The sequence below is a fragment of the Chiloscyllium plagiosum genome, chromosome 37 (assembly GCF_004010195.1).
Source record: "Chiloscyllium plagiosum isolate BGI_BamShark_2017 chromosome 37, ASM401019v2, whole genome shotgun sequence".
NCBI classification, from domain to species: Eukaryota; Metazoa; Chordata; class Chondrichthyes; order Orectolobiformes; family Hemiscylliidae; genus Chiloscyllium; species Chiloscyllium plagiosum.
This window is the reverse complement of record NC_057746.1, coordinates 33,105,322-33,122,219: the sequence shown is the minus strand read 5'-3', so window position 1 is coordinate 33,122,219 and position 16,898 is coordinate 33,105,322. Positions and strand designations below refer to the sequence as shown.

At 45.4% G+C, this 16,898-nt stretch overlaps 1 protein-coding gene across 3 annotated transcripts in view; it reads right to left on the bottom strand.

The window, feature by feature from the left end:
- Positions 1–16,898, bottom strand: part of LOC122541492 (regulator of G-protein signaling 3-like) — an 83,834-nt gene that overhangs the window by 20,811 nt on the left and 46,125 nt on the right. For all 3 annotated transcript variants that reach the window (XM_043678304.1, XM_043678303.1, XM_043678305.1), the window contains exon 2: positions 15,594–16,154. In XM_043678304.1, coding sequence (XP_043534239.1) covers positions 15,594–16,154 — 561 coding nt within the window. The remainder of the gene's footprint in view (positions 1–15,593; positions 16,155–16,898) is intronic.

Below are 16,898 nucleotides of genomic sequence, written 5' to 3'. Positions count from 1 at the left end.
CGTCTCTCAGCCCCTGTCGCCCTTGTCTCATCTCTCACAGAGTCCCATTCCCCTGGTTTCCCGGCACTCATTGTTGGCCTCCCCCCCCTATTGGCTCACAGTCCATCAATGGTTTAACTTGGTTCAAATCCCTCATGTCCTTTCTCTCCCCCTCTCTGTTACCTGCTGTCATCCCACAACCCTCTGAGATCTCTGTGCTCTTCTTACTCTGGCCTGTTCTGGAACCCCAGTTTGAATTGCCCCAGCATTAGAGCCACAGAGCTTTACAGGATGGAGACAGGCCCTTCGGCCCAACATGCCACCCAGTTTTCACCATTAATCTACTCCTATTTGCCAGCATATAGTCCATATCCCTCCATACCTATCCCAACCACATGGCCCAGTGTCACACTTTAATTAATACTGCAGGTAGGCTTTGGGTACTCTCATTGCATTAAAGGTGCTATATAAATGCAGGTTGATGTTGTTGCAGTCAGGTGAGAGGGAGATTTCCTTCTTCCATTAACCTCTGGAATGGACCGTGCGCTCCCTGGTCCATGGGCTTCTTTTACCACATTAAGGGTGCTACATAAATGCGCTTGTTGCTGCAGTCGGGTAATTCCATTCCCTGATCAGCCCAAATCCAATTGAATGGCAGAACAGTCTCAGGAGGCTGAACGGCCATTCTCCTGATCCTGATGAAACAGGGCAGAGGAAATCTGATGCTGATCGAGCTTGTTGCTTTGTTGTTGAACTGTTCAGTCTCTTCTCCTTTCCCCCGATATCTCTCCCAGGGTCCTCAGTCACCGGAAGCTCTTCCAGGAGCTGGATATCTGGAGGCAACGCAAAGGCTTTGCCTACACCTGGTCTGTAATAGCGAAGGTAAAGTCTCCACGGTCCCAGAGGGCTGCTCTGTTATTAGAAGAGCCAACCGCGACTGGTTTAACCTGAGGGTCTGCAGGGAAGGAAGGGGTTGGAAGGTGATGTGGGAATAGATCCTGTGCTGGTGGTGTCACTCTGCATTGAACCAGCTGTCCAGCCAACAGAGCAACCTGACATTCCCCCACTCAGCTACACCCCCTGTTGAGCTGCTCCCTTTGCAATTTCACAACAAATCCTACGTTGTTCTCCTATTGTAGATGAAGGGGAGAGGGGGTTTGGATGTTGTTAACTCATCACTGTCAGTCACAGAAGCTCAGAGTGGAGTAGGATCTTAAACAGATGCAGGACCACTGCAAGACTTTGGCTAGATTGGGCCCCAGTCCCCCTACTCATATCAGAGGGAGTGGGGATGGGGGAGAGGTGTTGGATTTGCAGGATGGCATTCTGACAGAACAGACTGTGTTCCCATCATCTAAAATCCACCACCTCTATCACCTGGAAGGACAATGGGCACTGAATACTAGTGATCAGCAGCACAGCGTATTTCCCTGTCCTAACCACATCTCACTGTGGTTCACTGAAATCCATCATTTGCCCCCATCAGTTCATCCTAAATCAAAATCTGTGATGGATCGCAATTTTAATGAAATCATATGTGAATGAAGCCTCTTCAGGACAGATCTGATTGGTTAAGATTTTCTGCAGGGAGTTTTCCATAAAGCAGGCAGCTGAACTTGTAGCTAATGAAACTCTTAATCACAGGGCCATCAACTTGAGTCCCATAGCGGCTCATCACTTTTCATATTATTGTCAAACTACTTTTTAAATTGATTTTTCATCAAGCGTTATAATCAATTTTCTGCATTGGAAGTTGAGAATCTCATCTACTGAATTTTCATGTTTTTTTTATTCATTGAAATGTCTGAAACATGTTTGACAGTGGGATCAATTGCTGACTGATTGCCAGATGAAATGCAAGATTGTGCAATTGGTTGCAGACAGCACAGAGCTAAAAATGGGAAGCTTGCAGCTTATTGTTAGTCTGTGTCAAGCCAACCTGCTTCATTTTGACAGCTGGCACATACACTGTGAGTGCAACTAAGCACATGCAGGAAGTGCTCCCCTTTGAATGGCAGCACAAATACACAGGAGTAATTTAATTCCAGTTAATTCCTAAAATCTGGTAAATCAAACCAGTCTCAATGTTGGTGACCTAAACCCTTCCGTTTACAGAAGGAAACCTGGCTCACATGCCCAGAAACACAGCAATGCGGCTGACTCCTCACTGCCCAATCGTCCAGCAAGCCATTCAGTCTGGAGCTAATGCGCCTACAGTTCTCCATTCAACGATACAACAACCCATGGCATCTCAATTGGGTAGGGCAAAGGGGCAGGTACTGAACACACCCTAGCCAGTGCAGGGGTGCCAGTCTCATTCACACTGGCCATCTCGCCAATGGGCAGCTTCTGGGATCAGGTTCTGCTAACTGCGGCATAACTCTGACATGGTTCAATGTCATGTTTATTAGTCATAGAGCCATACAGCATGGACAAAGACCATTCGGGTACCTACATGCACCACTTCCAATGACAGTGCACTCCTCACTCCCTGTATAAAATAACTGCCTCTCACGTCCTTTTTAAAATCCTTCTCCTCTCACCTTAAAAATTTGTCCCCTTGTTTAGAACTCCCCCACCCTAGAGAAAAGACCCTTGTCATTCGTCTTATCTATGCCTTTCATGATTTCATAAACCTCAATAAGGTCAGCCCTCAACCTCCTATGTTCCAGTGAAAAAGGTCCCAGTCTATTTTTAAACTCAAACCCTCCATTCCTGATACATCTTTTCTGAGCCCTCTCCAATTAAATAGTTAAAAATCACACAACCCCAGGTCATAGTCCAACAGGTTTGTTTGGAAGCACTAGCTTTCGGAGTGCTGCTCCTTCATCAGGGAACAATTCAGTTGCATGACACTGTGATCTTTTGCTATAAATTCTGTGTCCTATATCCTGCCCCACTAGCTACCTGATGAAGGAGCAGCGCTCTGAAAGCTAGTACTTCCAAATAAACCTGTTGGACTACAGCCTGGTATCGCGTGACTGTTAAATTCGTCCACCCTAGCCAACACTGGCTCCTCCACATCACAGTTAAATAGTATCCTTCCTCTAACAGGGTAATGCTTATTTGTGCCATTTCCTTGCTCAGTTGCAGTCTCAGTCTGTGTGTCAGTTGTCAAAACAACAAAAACAGTCGACTTGACACAGATTAACAATAAATTTCAATTATGGAAAGACAATAAGTGATAAAGAACAAAAGGGAGAATGGTTAATAGAAAGGTATGGGGTCAAACAGTTGAGCAGGTAATAATTGCATTCAGGTCACTATTTGCTTGGAGCACAAATACCAACGTGGGATAAAAGATGGGAGGACAGAGCCATTGCCAAAGTGTGCTACACCAACAAAGCCCAGTCCCTAATCTCTGCGGCTGTCTGGATTTTCTCAGTTTGCAGCCAAGCACTTCATTGTTCACTGTTCCTCATGCATGATGCATTCCGTCTTCTCAGTCGATTGAATCTGAAGGGAACTGACCTGTACTGATAAATACCAGTACAGTCCCTGGCATCAGACTGCAAGACCAAGACATGCATCAGCCAAGAATCAAATTAAAATGCTGTACCAACTGGCTCAATAAAAACCTCCATCAATAAAAGTGTCAGTCTTTGTGCTGCCTGAAAGATTTAATGCTGCCTGACTGATGTTAGTCTCTGAAGGAAACACAATTGCTGGATTCCTCGCCTCAGTCATTTCTCCAGCTTTGTTTAATAACAATTGCAGAGCGGTGCAGCACTCCACTAATCACAGTCTAGCGTAGCTCAGTTTGTTCTTGGTGATTGTTCTCTTTCGAGCAGAGTTGGCGAAAGGGGAAGCTTTAATAAGAGGTGTTCAACGTTTTGACAGAGTAAATAAGGAGAGATTGTTTCCACAGGCAAGAGGCTGCATCCGCAGAGGAGACGGCATTTTAAGATGAATGACTGAAGAAACAAAAGAGCGTCGCAATACTGGAGCAGAAAGCCATAGGCAGAAGCAGGCCATTCAGCCCATCAATTTTACTCTGCCATTCATTTTAAAGGCAGCTGATCTGATCATCCTTAATTGCACTTTCCTGCCTTTTTATCGACAATCCTTTATCCCCTTACTGATTTAAAATGTGTTTCTCTCAGAACTGAATATTGTTAGTGACCCATTATCTCCAGAACACTGTGGGATAGATTGGCCATGATTTCAGTGAATGGTGGGACAGGCTTGTGGAGCTGAATGGTATAGAATTCCACAGATTCACCAGCATCTGAGAGATAAATTTGTTCCGCATTTCTGTCCTAACTGGGGGAACCCATTATTCAGAGATTTAGTCCTCTGGTCCTCGATTCTCCCACAAGGAAAAACAATGTCTTTACCTGTGAAACATCCTCAGAACCTAATATGTTTCAATAAGGTCACCTCTCATTCTTTGAAAGTGTATTAAGTACAAGCCCAGCCAAGAGTGTGGTGCTGGAAAAGCACAAGAAACGTTGATTCTCCTGCTCCTCAGATGCTTCCTGATGTGCTGTGCATTTCCAACACCAAACACTCGATTCTGATCTCCAGCATGTGCAGTCCTCACTTTCTCCACAGGTCCAGTCTATCCGACCTTTCCTTATAAAACAGTCCCTCCTTACCTGACATGAGCATAGTGAACCTTCTCTGGATTGCGAGAATTTGAGGACTGCAGATGCTGGAGATTAGGATCGAAAAGGATGGTGCTGGAAAATGACAGGTCAGGCAGCATCCATGGAGGAGGAGAATCAACTTTTCAGGCATAAGCCTTTCAATATTCCTGATGAAGGGCTTACGCGCAAAACATCAATTCTCCAGCTCCTCTGATGCTGCCTGACCTACTGTCCTTTTCCAACACCACACCTTCTGACCCACTTCTCTGGACTGCCTCCATCCACCAGGATATCTTCCTTAAATAAAGGAAAGACAAAACTGCTCACAATATTCCAGCTGTGATCAGACTCGTCCTTGTATTGTTTGAGCAAGTTTTATATATACCTTTGAAATCATTTCTTGTAAGTTTGGGATTTTGGTTTTGAAGTTAGCAGTCTGTGAGTTTTCAGTCTGTCTGAAGTTAATAATTAACTTGTGAGTATTTCTGTTGCTGTGGTGATTTCTTTTAAAAACACCTTTTAAACCCTCGCCTTCGCTTGAATGGATTTTTGTGCAAAATTAATGGGATTTTGTTTAGCTTAGAATGTTTTGTGACTCAGTAAATAATGAGGTCTCAAGGGTTGTTAGAGACTACTGCAATGTGGTCTTTTTCAGCTTAAAAGAAACAGCCATTATTTAACAAGAGAGACTTTTTGTTTCAGTTTTACTTTACATTTTGGACATACCTGTGAAGTTCTTGGATAAAGATAGCTATATAGAGTAGTGATCCTGATAAGGGAAGGATATAGCTGAATAAAATTATCTTAGAGTGAGCATTACTATTAGTCCCAGTCCAGAAATGCTGGGGTAAAACCCTGAAGAGATTACTTAAAGCAGAGTGCATTGAACCTCAGATGTATGATAGCTCCAGTAAGAAGCTATCTGCAGTTCCAGTTTAAAAGATTAAGTCGCAAGGATTCTGAACCTATCAAGGTGTTATGTACAGGGAATCTGGTGTGAGTGACTGCTGTTTTCGTGTACTGGAGCAGAATGGTGGTGTTTTGGACACTATACAAAAGCTGTTTGTTTTCAATATGTAGTAGAATGTTTTGGGATTAATGTGTTGAAATGATTGTTAAATACAGGCAGACCCTGATTTGCAAATGGGCCCCAATCTTGAATCAGTTTGTAAAGTTGATTTATACACAACACATGGCAATATAAAACAGCCATTCATAAGTGTGAGGAAACATTTGTATGTTGAATCTTTACATTTATTATTAATACACTCTGTGTGAGATCATGTGGACAAGGACGAATATTTGGAAGTTCGATGTTTATAAACTGGGGACTCCTTGTATCTGGTTCACTTTATTTTATCTTTACTTCTTGTGCCAGTAAATACCTGCTGTATCATTAAAGCATTGTGTGCTTGTGTTACAGCAAGAAACCATTTCATTTTACGAGCTGCGGATTTAAATAATCCATTCTGTTTGAAAGAAAGGTCAAATTTTCATTTGTCTTCCTTGCTACTGACAGATCGTGGATGTGAGTGAATGTGTTCCGCAAATCCCTCTGTGCTGCAACTTTCTGCAGTCCCTTGATATTTTAATAAAAGGTACCTCTTATATTCTTCCCATTAAACTGCATAATTTCACATTTAGCTTCATTATATTCCATCTGCCAAGGCTTTTACCCACTTGTTAACCTGTCTATATCCCACTGCAAATCCTCTGTTTTGTTCTTATCACTTGCTTTTGAGTCATCCACAAACTTGGTTCACTTTCCTCATCCAAGTTATTAGTGTATACTGTAAACATTGGCAGCTCCAGCACTGATCCCTGTGGAACATCACCAGTTACAGCTTGCCATCCTGAAAGTTTCCCCCTGATCCCAACTCACTGACTTCTATTGGTTCACCAAATCTCCCTCCATGCTAATGCACTACCTCCAATAACATCTATTATTTACTGAAAATCCAAATATAGTACACTGCTTCCTCTTTTTCTATCTTTCTGGTTAGAAGTTTTAGCAATCTGGAATTTTTAGCAAACATTTCAGTTATTCCTTCCCCTATCTGAAGCCATGCTGACTGTACATAACCGTGTTATGCTCTTTTTAAACACTCTGCTATTATAGCTCATCACTAGTTTTACCAGACCCCAGGACAGCCCTCTCATTAGAGTGAGAGACACGATTGGTGGTGAGTTAACCTGAGGGTCACACCACCTCAGCTGATGGCTGAGGGTGTGACAGAGAGTCCATCACAATAAACTCAGCCAGAGTTACAACTAAACCTCCACATCATAAACCAGGTGTCCAGAGTAACTGAACATTTCTAATAGCCTGTAGCATTTTCCCTCTCACAGATGGAAAGGCAGCTGACCTATTCATTGGCTTGGTCCCTTTTTGAAATAAGAACATTACATTGGCAGTTTTCCAATCATTTGGAACTTGTCAAGAATCTAAGAATTCCTGGGATATTACTGTCAGTGCATCCTTTCTCTCTACAGCTACTTCCCTTAAAATCCTAGGATGCATCCCATCAGGTCCAGGGGACTCACAGGCCTTCAGTCCCATTAGTTTCCTGAGTAATTTTTCCCAGTGATAGTTACCATTCCCGATTCCTCCTCACTTCTGTCCTTTGAAAATTTAACGTTTTTGGAATGCTATTAATATTCTTCCCCATGATGACCAATGAAAACTCTTTTATCATTTCCTGGTTCCCAGTTATTATTTCCCAGCCTCGTTCCCTGAGGAGCTGATGTTCACTTTGGCCTCTCTCTTCCTTTTTTATATATTTAAAGGAGTTCTTCCTGTCTGTTTTGTTATTACTTTCTGGATTATCCTCTATGTTTATTGTGGACCTCCTGATTATGATTTTGGTAATCTTTTGTTATTTTAAATAAAGTTTACCAATCCTCAGCCTTACCACTGATCTTTGCAACATAGCAGGCTTTTTTCTGTCAATTTGATGCAATCTTTAACTTCTCTGGTGAACCATGTTTGGTCCATCCCCATCCTAGAATCCTTCTTCCACATATCCTCATCCTTATTGTAAATCATAACCATTTTCTTAAATGTCTCTTACTCTTCCACAACCTCAGTTTCTGCTAAGCTCCTTTCCCAGTGCCTCCAGCCAACTCTGCACTTATTCTTCTGTAATTACCCTGAGTTAAGTTTAGCGCAATTGTTTATGTTCCAAGTTTCTCCCTCTCAAACCAAACACTAAATTCTGCCATTTTATGGTTGCTGTTTCCTACAGGATATTTTATTCTGAGATCATTTGTTGAACTTGCCTCATTAGAGATCACCAGATCGAAAACAGCCTAATCACTTGCTTGGATCTACAACATGTTGTTCTAAGAAACTGACTTGAGTTCTTTCTCATGGCTACCTCTGTCTATCTGACTCTCCCATTCTGTATGAAGTTTAAAGTCACTCATGGTTCATGTGCTGCCTTTGTTATATGCCCTCATTATCTTCTGAGTTATTCTCTGGCCCATCATATAGCTACTATTGGGGAAGGCCTATAAATGGGAGGCAGTGACTGTCAATAAAGCCAGCCCTCCCCCAATTTCCAACCCCACATGTGCACAGCTCCCAGTTCAAGCTGCAACACTCCCTGCCTCTGACTCAGAAAGTTCCTTCCTGAAGGTGCACGTGACTCTCACAAGTTTCCTTGTTCCTGCTCATAATACAAGCATCCCTAGGAAACTCAAAGTCTGTTATCTATTCCTAACTGACACCTCCTTGAGCCACTGCAGTCTCTGGGATGTCAGAAAACCCACCATATGGTTAGGGAGGGAATTCCATGATTTTGACCCAGCAAGAGTGAAGGAATGCTGATATAATTCCAAGTGAGGATGGAGCGTGTCAGAGGGAAACTTGCAGGTGGTGGTGTCCCCATGTATCTGCTGCCCTTGTCTTTCAAGATAGAAATGGTTGTGGGTTTGGAAGGTGCTGTCTGAGGATCTTTGGTAAATTTCTGCAGTACATCTTGTAGATAGTACACACTGCTGCTACTGAGCGTTGGTGGTGGAGGGACAAGATGTCAAACAAACAGACTGCCTTATCATAGAATCCTTACTGTGTGGAAAGAGGCCATTCTGCCCATCAGGTCTGCATTGACCATCTAAACAACATCGCATGCAGACTGAGAATCAACCCCCCTGCCACCCACACCCACCTAACCTGCACATCTTTGGACTGTGGGAAGAAACCAGAGCATCCGGAGGATACTCACACAGACACGGGGAGAATGTGCAAACTCCACACAGCCAGTCACCTGAGGGTGGAATCGAACCCGGTTCTCTGGTGCTGTGAGGCAGCAGTGGTAACCACTGAGCCACACCGTGCAGATGGCTTTGTTCTCCACTCAGGTGGGCCTCCCTACCACAGAAAACTATACCGGCCATTTCGCTGACTATGTTCAACAAAGACATAGATTCATGGAAGCTAAAACTGTTGAGGGATATGAGGAGTGCAGCATTGAGATAGAGGATCATATTGAATGGCAGAGCAATCTTGATGGGTTGAACGGCCTACTCCTACTTTCTCCATTTCTTTGTCAAGATTCCAGAATGTGGCTGGAGCTGGATCCATTTCAGAAAGTGGAGAGTATGTTATCACATTGCTGTCTTGCGCCTTGTCGATTGTTAGGGTTTAGATCTCAGTCACTATAAGAGGTGAGTTACTTGCTGCAGGATTCCCAGATTCTGATGGAGATACCAGAGCCACAGTTTATACGGTGAGTCCAGTCCACCTTTGAGTCAATGGTAACCCTCCGGGAATTGAGGCAGAGCTGGAGGGGCTGTTATTCAGAGCAGCCATCAGACTGTGACTCCATCTGCCCCTGCAACTAGAGGCGAACGATCCCACAGCTGCCATGGGGACAGAGAGCTGGAGGGATCTCCTCTGTGCCCTCTGGCCCAGTCTGGGCAAAACCTGGCTGCTGCACTTCCCACAGTCTGACAGTGAAAATGCTCTCCCTTTGGAGAGAATGATGGTGGTGAGGAGTGTTAGTGCTCAGACCTGTTCACTCAGGAGTCGCTGGTGGGTACAGGCAGACTTCCCTTGGCTCTGTCAGACTCAGATATTAACTGAAACAACAGGGAACTCAAAGATCTGAGTGAATTTAATAATTCAGCCGAATTAATTTAATAGCAACAACTGAATTCATGCCCTGAACATACAGCTGATTACTCTGAGCATGTTAAAGGGACTCGCACTCTCTGGAGACTCATATTGCCTCGTGCAGGCAGTCAGAGATCAAAGGGAAACAGCAACTTGAGCTCCCACAATGTTTCCCACAGCCCATGACAGCTTAGAACCATCAAAACATTGTCATCGTGCTGCCCGTTAGAGGTGTTACTGGGTTCCGGAGTTTCACAGTGATTACACCTTGAGAAGTAATTCATTGTCTCTGAAGCATTTTGGGATTATTATTATTGGGAAGCACTATTATAAGATAGGTTCTATACAAATGCATGCTTTCCTTTCTCTCCATGGAGCCACATGGATGGCCATCGCACTATGTGATCGCTCTGGAGGGGGTGCAGAGGAGATTCACCAGGATGCTCCCTACGATGGAGCGTTCCTGCGATGGAGATAAACTCGGGATGTTTTCCTTACAGCGGAGGATGCTGAGGAGGGACCTGGTGGTGGTGGGTAAGATAATGAGCACAAGGACACAGTGGATAGGAAGCAGCTACTCCTCTTGATCAAAGGGTTAATGTTGAAAAGTGTGCAGCTGGAAAAACACAGCAGGTCAGGCAGCACCCAAGGAGCAGGAGAGTTGACATTTCGGGCATGAGGCCTTCATTCCTGATGAAGGGCTTATGCCTGAAACATCGACTCTCCTGGTCCTCGGATGCTGCCTGACCTGCTGTGTTTTTCCAGCTGCACACTTTTCGACTCTGACTCTCCAGTATCTGCAGTCCTCACTTTCTCCGAATTGAAGGGTCAATGACAAACGGACATTATTTTAAGGTGAAAGGCAGTGGAGATTGGGCCCAGAGTGGACCCCATGGTGGGGGGAGAATGGGCTCAGTGTGGACTCCATGGTGGGTGGAGAATGGGCTCAGGGTGGACCCTGTGATGGGGGGAGAATGGGCTCAGGGTGGACCCCGTGAAGGGGGAGTGTGGGCTCAGGGTAAACCCCGTGGCGAGGGGAGAATGGGCTCAGGGTGGACCCCATGATGGGGGAGCGTGGGCTCAGGGCAAACATGGGACCTGTTGGAATCGGTTGAGGCAATGTTGGCAATGTTGACGAAATGATGGAAGATGGTGCTTGAGTGACTGATTGGGCCTGGCGTTGGCAGTGGTGAAAAGATGGCATCACTGTGACATTGACAAGGGGGTAGGGGGCAGCCATTTGCGAGAGACGTGACTCTGATGTTGGCGAGTCTGGTGGCAGATGCCAGTGAATCGTTGATAGAGGAGAATGGGCCCAGCGATGAAAGATGACACCTGAAGGGTAGTGGCTGTGGTTTTGGTTGGGTCCGGTGTAGATGGCGGTGAGGCAGTGGGGGAGGGATAATAGCGCAGGTGTCACTGATGATGAGCTGGCTCAGGACTAATGGACTCTTTAAGCAATAATTTTTTTTCTTATTTTTAAAACCATTTAAAATGGCACCAGATTGTGGCAACAGTAGGAAAGCTTTTCATTGTATTTTACTGTTTTTCTCACTGAAAACCACACGTGACAATAAAACTAGTCATTCATTCAAGGGCAACTGTGAAGCAGGTACAATTATGATGAATGATCCTGTTTCCATGTCAGCTCAAGAGCTAAGCTCAACGTCACATGAGTCTCTCAGCCGTTGTATATTCCAGGGGAACATCCCAAGGGCTCAGGGACAGTGATGGAGACGGGTAGCTTCAGGGAGTTAGTAATGTGAACCTTCCATCAGACAGATGTGAGCTGGGTCAGGTGTACACTGAGATCCCTCTTCATGTGGCTCAGCCACCGTGAAGGTGTGAGTATGTAATCTCCTGCTGCAGTACTGAGGGAGTGCTGCACTGCCAGAGGTCCCATTCATCAAGGGAGGGAATAACCTGAAGGACTGTCTTGTCACAATGACTGACAAGTTCTTAAGAGCCCATTTGAGAAGGGGTGGCAGAGCTCTTGCCCCATGCCCATGCCTAATATTGGGACCTCACCTGACAAAATCCCAGTGCTGCAAAGAAGCAGCCTTTCTGCCCATCCAGTGTGGGCTAGCTCCGCCAATGAGCAGTCCTGTCAGTCGTATGCTATCGCTGTTCCTCTGCATTGCCGCATTCCAACAATCTGTCCTGGTCCACACACATTGATGTGACAGTCAACGAAACACAACAATGCCTCCAATTCCTCAGCCTAACCCTAACCCTAACCCTAACCCTAACCCAAACCCATAAAAATTTTTATAGATGCACCACAGAAAGCATTCGAAACAGTTGCATCATGGCTTGGTATGGCAATTGCTTTGCTTAGGACCGTAAGAAACTACAGAGAGTTGTGAACACAGCCCAGTCTATCACACAAGCCAATCTTCCATCCATTAACTACATCTACACTTCTCACTGCCTCAGGTAGGCAGCCGACATCAAAGACCCCTCCTACCCTGATTATAATCTCTTCCAACCTCTCCCATCAGGCAGAAGGTACAAAAGCTTAAACACACATACCAATAAATTCAAGAACAAGCTTCTTCCCCGCTGTTATGAGACTTCTGAATCAACCTCTTACGTTTTAAAGTTAATGCTGACCTCACTCTTTGTGCACCTTCTCTGCAGCTGTAACATTGTATTCCTCTCTCTGTTCTATTACCCTAGTGCACTTTGTGTGGCCTGCTCTGCATGTACTGCATGCAAAACACAACTTTTCACAGTCTTTAGGTACAGGAGACAATAATCAAACAAAATCAAAATCAAAAAAGTTTCCCATTTGAAAGCCAATATTGATTCTGCATGCACTGCAATTTCAGGCAGCAGCTTCCAAATCCGAACCCTGAATACAAATATCCTTCAAGTTCCTTCGTATTTGTCTGTCGGTCACCTCACGTTCCTGCCTTCTGATTATTGCCCCACATGAAAATATCCTGGAATTACTTCAAAGTTTCGGAGAAGATTTGTAGCTCAGGTGCTCGTTGTTGTGGTTCTGTTCGCCGAGCTGGAATTACTTTTTTTAAAAGAATTCATGCAGGGGGCATGGGCTGGGCCAGCATTTTCTTGTCCCCGCCCCTTGAATCAAGATGGGCTGTCTTCTTGATTCAAGTAAATCTCTTCTTTCTAAAGAATGGAGAGGCGCTGTTGTATTCTTCCATCTCGCTATGAGGAGGAAACGTGCATGAATGCCACATTTCGAAGGGAACACAAATTTTATACTGAATGAGAAAAGGTGTGCTGATTGGTCAGCAGATTGACTCTGATTGGTCTAGGTGTTGCCATGGGGAATGCACCAAGGAACCACTATTCCCTCCATTCTTTAAGCAGAGATGCAGGCAGGATGGGTGCCGGACTGATGTTTTAAAACAGTTTAGCATAAACTAAGTTCATTAATGTTACTAGATCAGGTTTACTCCATCCGTCTTTCACAGCTGCCTGTGGGAGTTTGCTGTGTAAATACCAGCTCCTATGCTTCTTCTGTTATACTGTGATCACATTTTATTAAAAGCGCTTTATTGGTTGTGAAATGCTTGGAGCTGAGACTGTGAAAATGTCACTGGTGAATTTATTAAACAACTTTGCGCTCGTATTAACAAGCACGATGCACTGAGTCAGAAAGGAGTCTCCCTGTGTCCTTCAGGAATGTCTAAACGCCTCCGCACTGAGCATTACTCCCTGTGGGCATCTGCAGCTCAGCACTATTCATCAGGTCTGCCTTCCCTCTTTCCATCCTCTTCCTTTATAGAGTACTTATCCAGCCTAGAAGGAGATTGATTGCACACTGGAGTGCAGTCGCACAGAGCTGACAGAACTGTGTTGGTCCTGGTTAGACAGCTTAGCAGAGCCCCGATTCTGACGGTCTGACTGACTCAGCTTGGCAGGCAGTTGGCATAATAGGCAGCAACAGAGCCTTGCCTCTGCCCAAGCTCCAATTTCAATCCCCATGCCTCCGCCCCCTGATGGCCCATTGCCCAATCTGAGTTCAAAATATCACACAGAAACTTTCAGTATGGAAATAGCCCGTCAGGTCGATCCCAGCACAAAAATTCTATATGTGCCCTTGGTGTAATTCTATCTTACTGTATCCCCCTTTCTCAAATGTGTTGCCTCAACTACTGCACATTAGACCCTCCCACACGCATTCTCACCATTCTCTTGAGTGAAGATGTTTTTTGTGAATCCATGGCTAGATTTATCGGTGATCATTTTATATTGTGAACTCGCATCAGTACAGACACCAACACTGAGTATCTATGTCCAAGGGTCTTTCACAGGGAGAATGCCTGACCTGCTGTGCTTTTCCAGCACCACACTCCCGACTCTGATCTCCAGCATCTACAGTCCTCTCTTTCTCCCAGGGAGAACTACCGAACAAGCGTTTGACACATAAAAAGCTTTTGGAACAGATGACCCAAAGCCTAGTCAAAAGGTTTGAAGGAACATTTTAAATGAGGAAGGCAAGGCTAAGAGGCAGACAGATGGAAGGCTTGTCCGCCAATAAGGGTAGGATTCAAATCCAGGATGCTTGAGAGGCCGGAATGAGAGGAGCGTAGGAACTGAGGGAGGTGTGGAGCTATTGGAGAAGGACAGGAGAGGCCTGGAAGACATGGTTTCCAAGTGATGGATGAGCTGGGCTGGCAGCCAGTGTAGGCCAGTGGGACTGGATGAACAGAGTGTGAAACGGACAAGAAGAGGAAAATCATTCTGGTGTCTACCCAATCAAATCACTTTATCGTGAGGTACAATTCACCTGGGTCCCTTCTTCCGCGGACAGAAAGCAGGTCCTTTATGTTTTAAGACCATAATACATAGCAGCAGATGTCAGCCATTCAGTCTAGCAGGGCCGCTCCACCATTCAATAAGATCATGGCTGATCTCAACTCCACATTCCTCTATTTTTCCGTAACCCTTGATTCTGTTACTGATTAAAAATTTGTATACCCGGCCTTTAATATTCTTAACGACTGCTATGATAAAGAATTCCACAAATTTACTTGTCTCTGGGAGAAGAAATTCCTCCTCATCTCTGTCTTTAATGGAAGACCTCTTGTTCTGAGATGATGCCCTCTGGTCTGAGACTCTCCCACAAGGGAAACAAGCTTTCCTCATCTCCCCTGTCAAGTCCTCTAAGAATTTTGTACCTTTCACCAAGGTCTCCCCTCATTCCTTTGCATTCCAATAAGTCCTGGCTCAATCTCATAAGACAGTCCTTCCATTTCCAGAATCAGTCCCAGTGAACCTTCTGTGGACTGCTTCCTATGCCAGTGTCTTGCCTCCGGTAAGGGGCCGAAAACTGTTCACAGTATTCCAGCTGTAGTCTGCCTACTGCCCTGTATAGTTTTAGCAAGACATTGTTACTTTGATATTCCATTCCCTTTGATTTATGTCTGACAACTGCCAAATCCCTCCGGGCTGCAGTCTTCTTAGATAATATTCAGCTCCCCATTCTTACTGCCAAAGTGCATAACCTCACTTTTCCCACATTATATTTCATCTGCCAAGTTTTTGCCCACTCACTTAATCTATCTACATCGTTCTGCGGATTTTTTATATCATCCTCATCATTTGCCTGCCCACCTATTTTTCTGATATTCGCAAACTTGGCAACAGTCCACTCACTTTCCTCATCCAAGACATTGATATAGATTGTCAGGAATTGTGGCCAACCCCAGCAGCGATCTCTGTTGCATTCCACTAGTTACAGGTCACCATCTTGAAAGTGGCCCCTTTATCCCAACCCTCTGGCTGCTGTGGGTTAGCCAATGCTCTATCAACCCCATTGGTTCTTATCTGATTTACAGGCTAATGTGGGGTCCTAACCAATGCCTGCTGGAAATCCAAATGTAAAATTACACACACACATCGCCTCCCCTCCGCAATGGAGTTTTGCCTCCTACCTTGCGGGACCCAGTGAAGATGGAGCGTAGGTGTTCCTTGGCGGCTGCCACTCTTGCCAATGCCCGCTCTTTCCTCAGAGTCTTTGGCGACGGCAGACTCCAGCCGCTCTCGGTTTTCTGTTTGCCTTTCAGCTGGCTGCTGGAGATGAAGTCCCGCCTCTCGCCGTCGCGTGCCAAATTGCCATCGCTGTAGGTGCGCCACATGCCCAGGTCGTCCACCCCCAGCCGGTAGGCCGTGTCCTGACCCCCGGGCCCCAGGCTGTCGCAGCTCTTGTCTGATTCATCATAGCTGTCTCTGGCCAGCTGGTGCAGTGTGTCGACACTCAGGCTGTACTCCTTCTCGATCCGTACCTCGGGAATGGTCACTTTCTGACCCTCCTCACAGACGACCACCTTCGCCTCCTCAATGGCGGGCGCCTCCATCCTGGCCCCCTCCTGGCAGTCAGTCGTTGAGTGTTTACACCAGGGCAGGATCTGCCGTGTCCAGGGTAGGAACTCACAGTCCAACAGGCAGCCTTCTGACCCCACTTTACGCAGATTCCCAAAGTGCGTCTTCAACATCTGCCGAGAGATATAACCAGAGGTGAATGATTCGTTGCATTTGTGCAGCACCGTTAACAGAATCACAGTGGTGTCACAGCACAGAAGGAGGCCCTTCTGTCCAGTGTGCCCAAACTGTCTCATCATCACCGACTGCCAATCTCCAGTGTTTTTGCCCTATCCCTGGACACTATTCCAAACCAAATAACCAATGGCCCTGTTGAAGGCTTCAACTGAACCTATTTCCGCTACAGTTCCCAGCAGTCCATCCCTTAGCCTAACTACTCGCTGAGTGGAAAGATTTTCCTCACATCACATTTGCTTCTTTTGCACACCACTTTAAGATCTATGCCCGCTCATAGAGTCATGCAGCATAGAAAGAGACCTTTCGGTCTAATTCGTCCGTGCTGGCCAAGTTTCCCAAACTAAAGTAGTCCCATGTGCCTGCATTTAGCTATGTCCCTCTAAACCTGTCCTGTTCATGCCCCTGTCCAAATGTCTTTTAAATGCTGTAACTGTAGGTGGATCTACCACTTCCTCTGATAGTTCATTCCACATATGAACCATCCTCTGTGTGATAAAGTTGTCTCTAGTTCTAGTCCCTTGAACAAGAGGGAACAGCTTCGGCCTCTCCACTCTATCCAGCCCTCTGATGAGTGTGAAACCTCGATCAAATCTCCTCTCAGCTTTCTTCTCTCCAGGGAGACCTTCTGCAATTCGATCCTTGAGGCTGAAGTTCCTCATCCCTCGGACATTAATATTGCT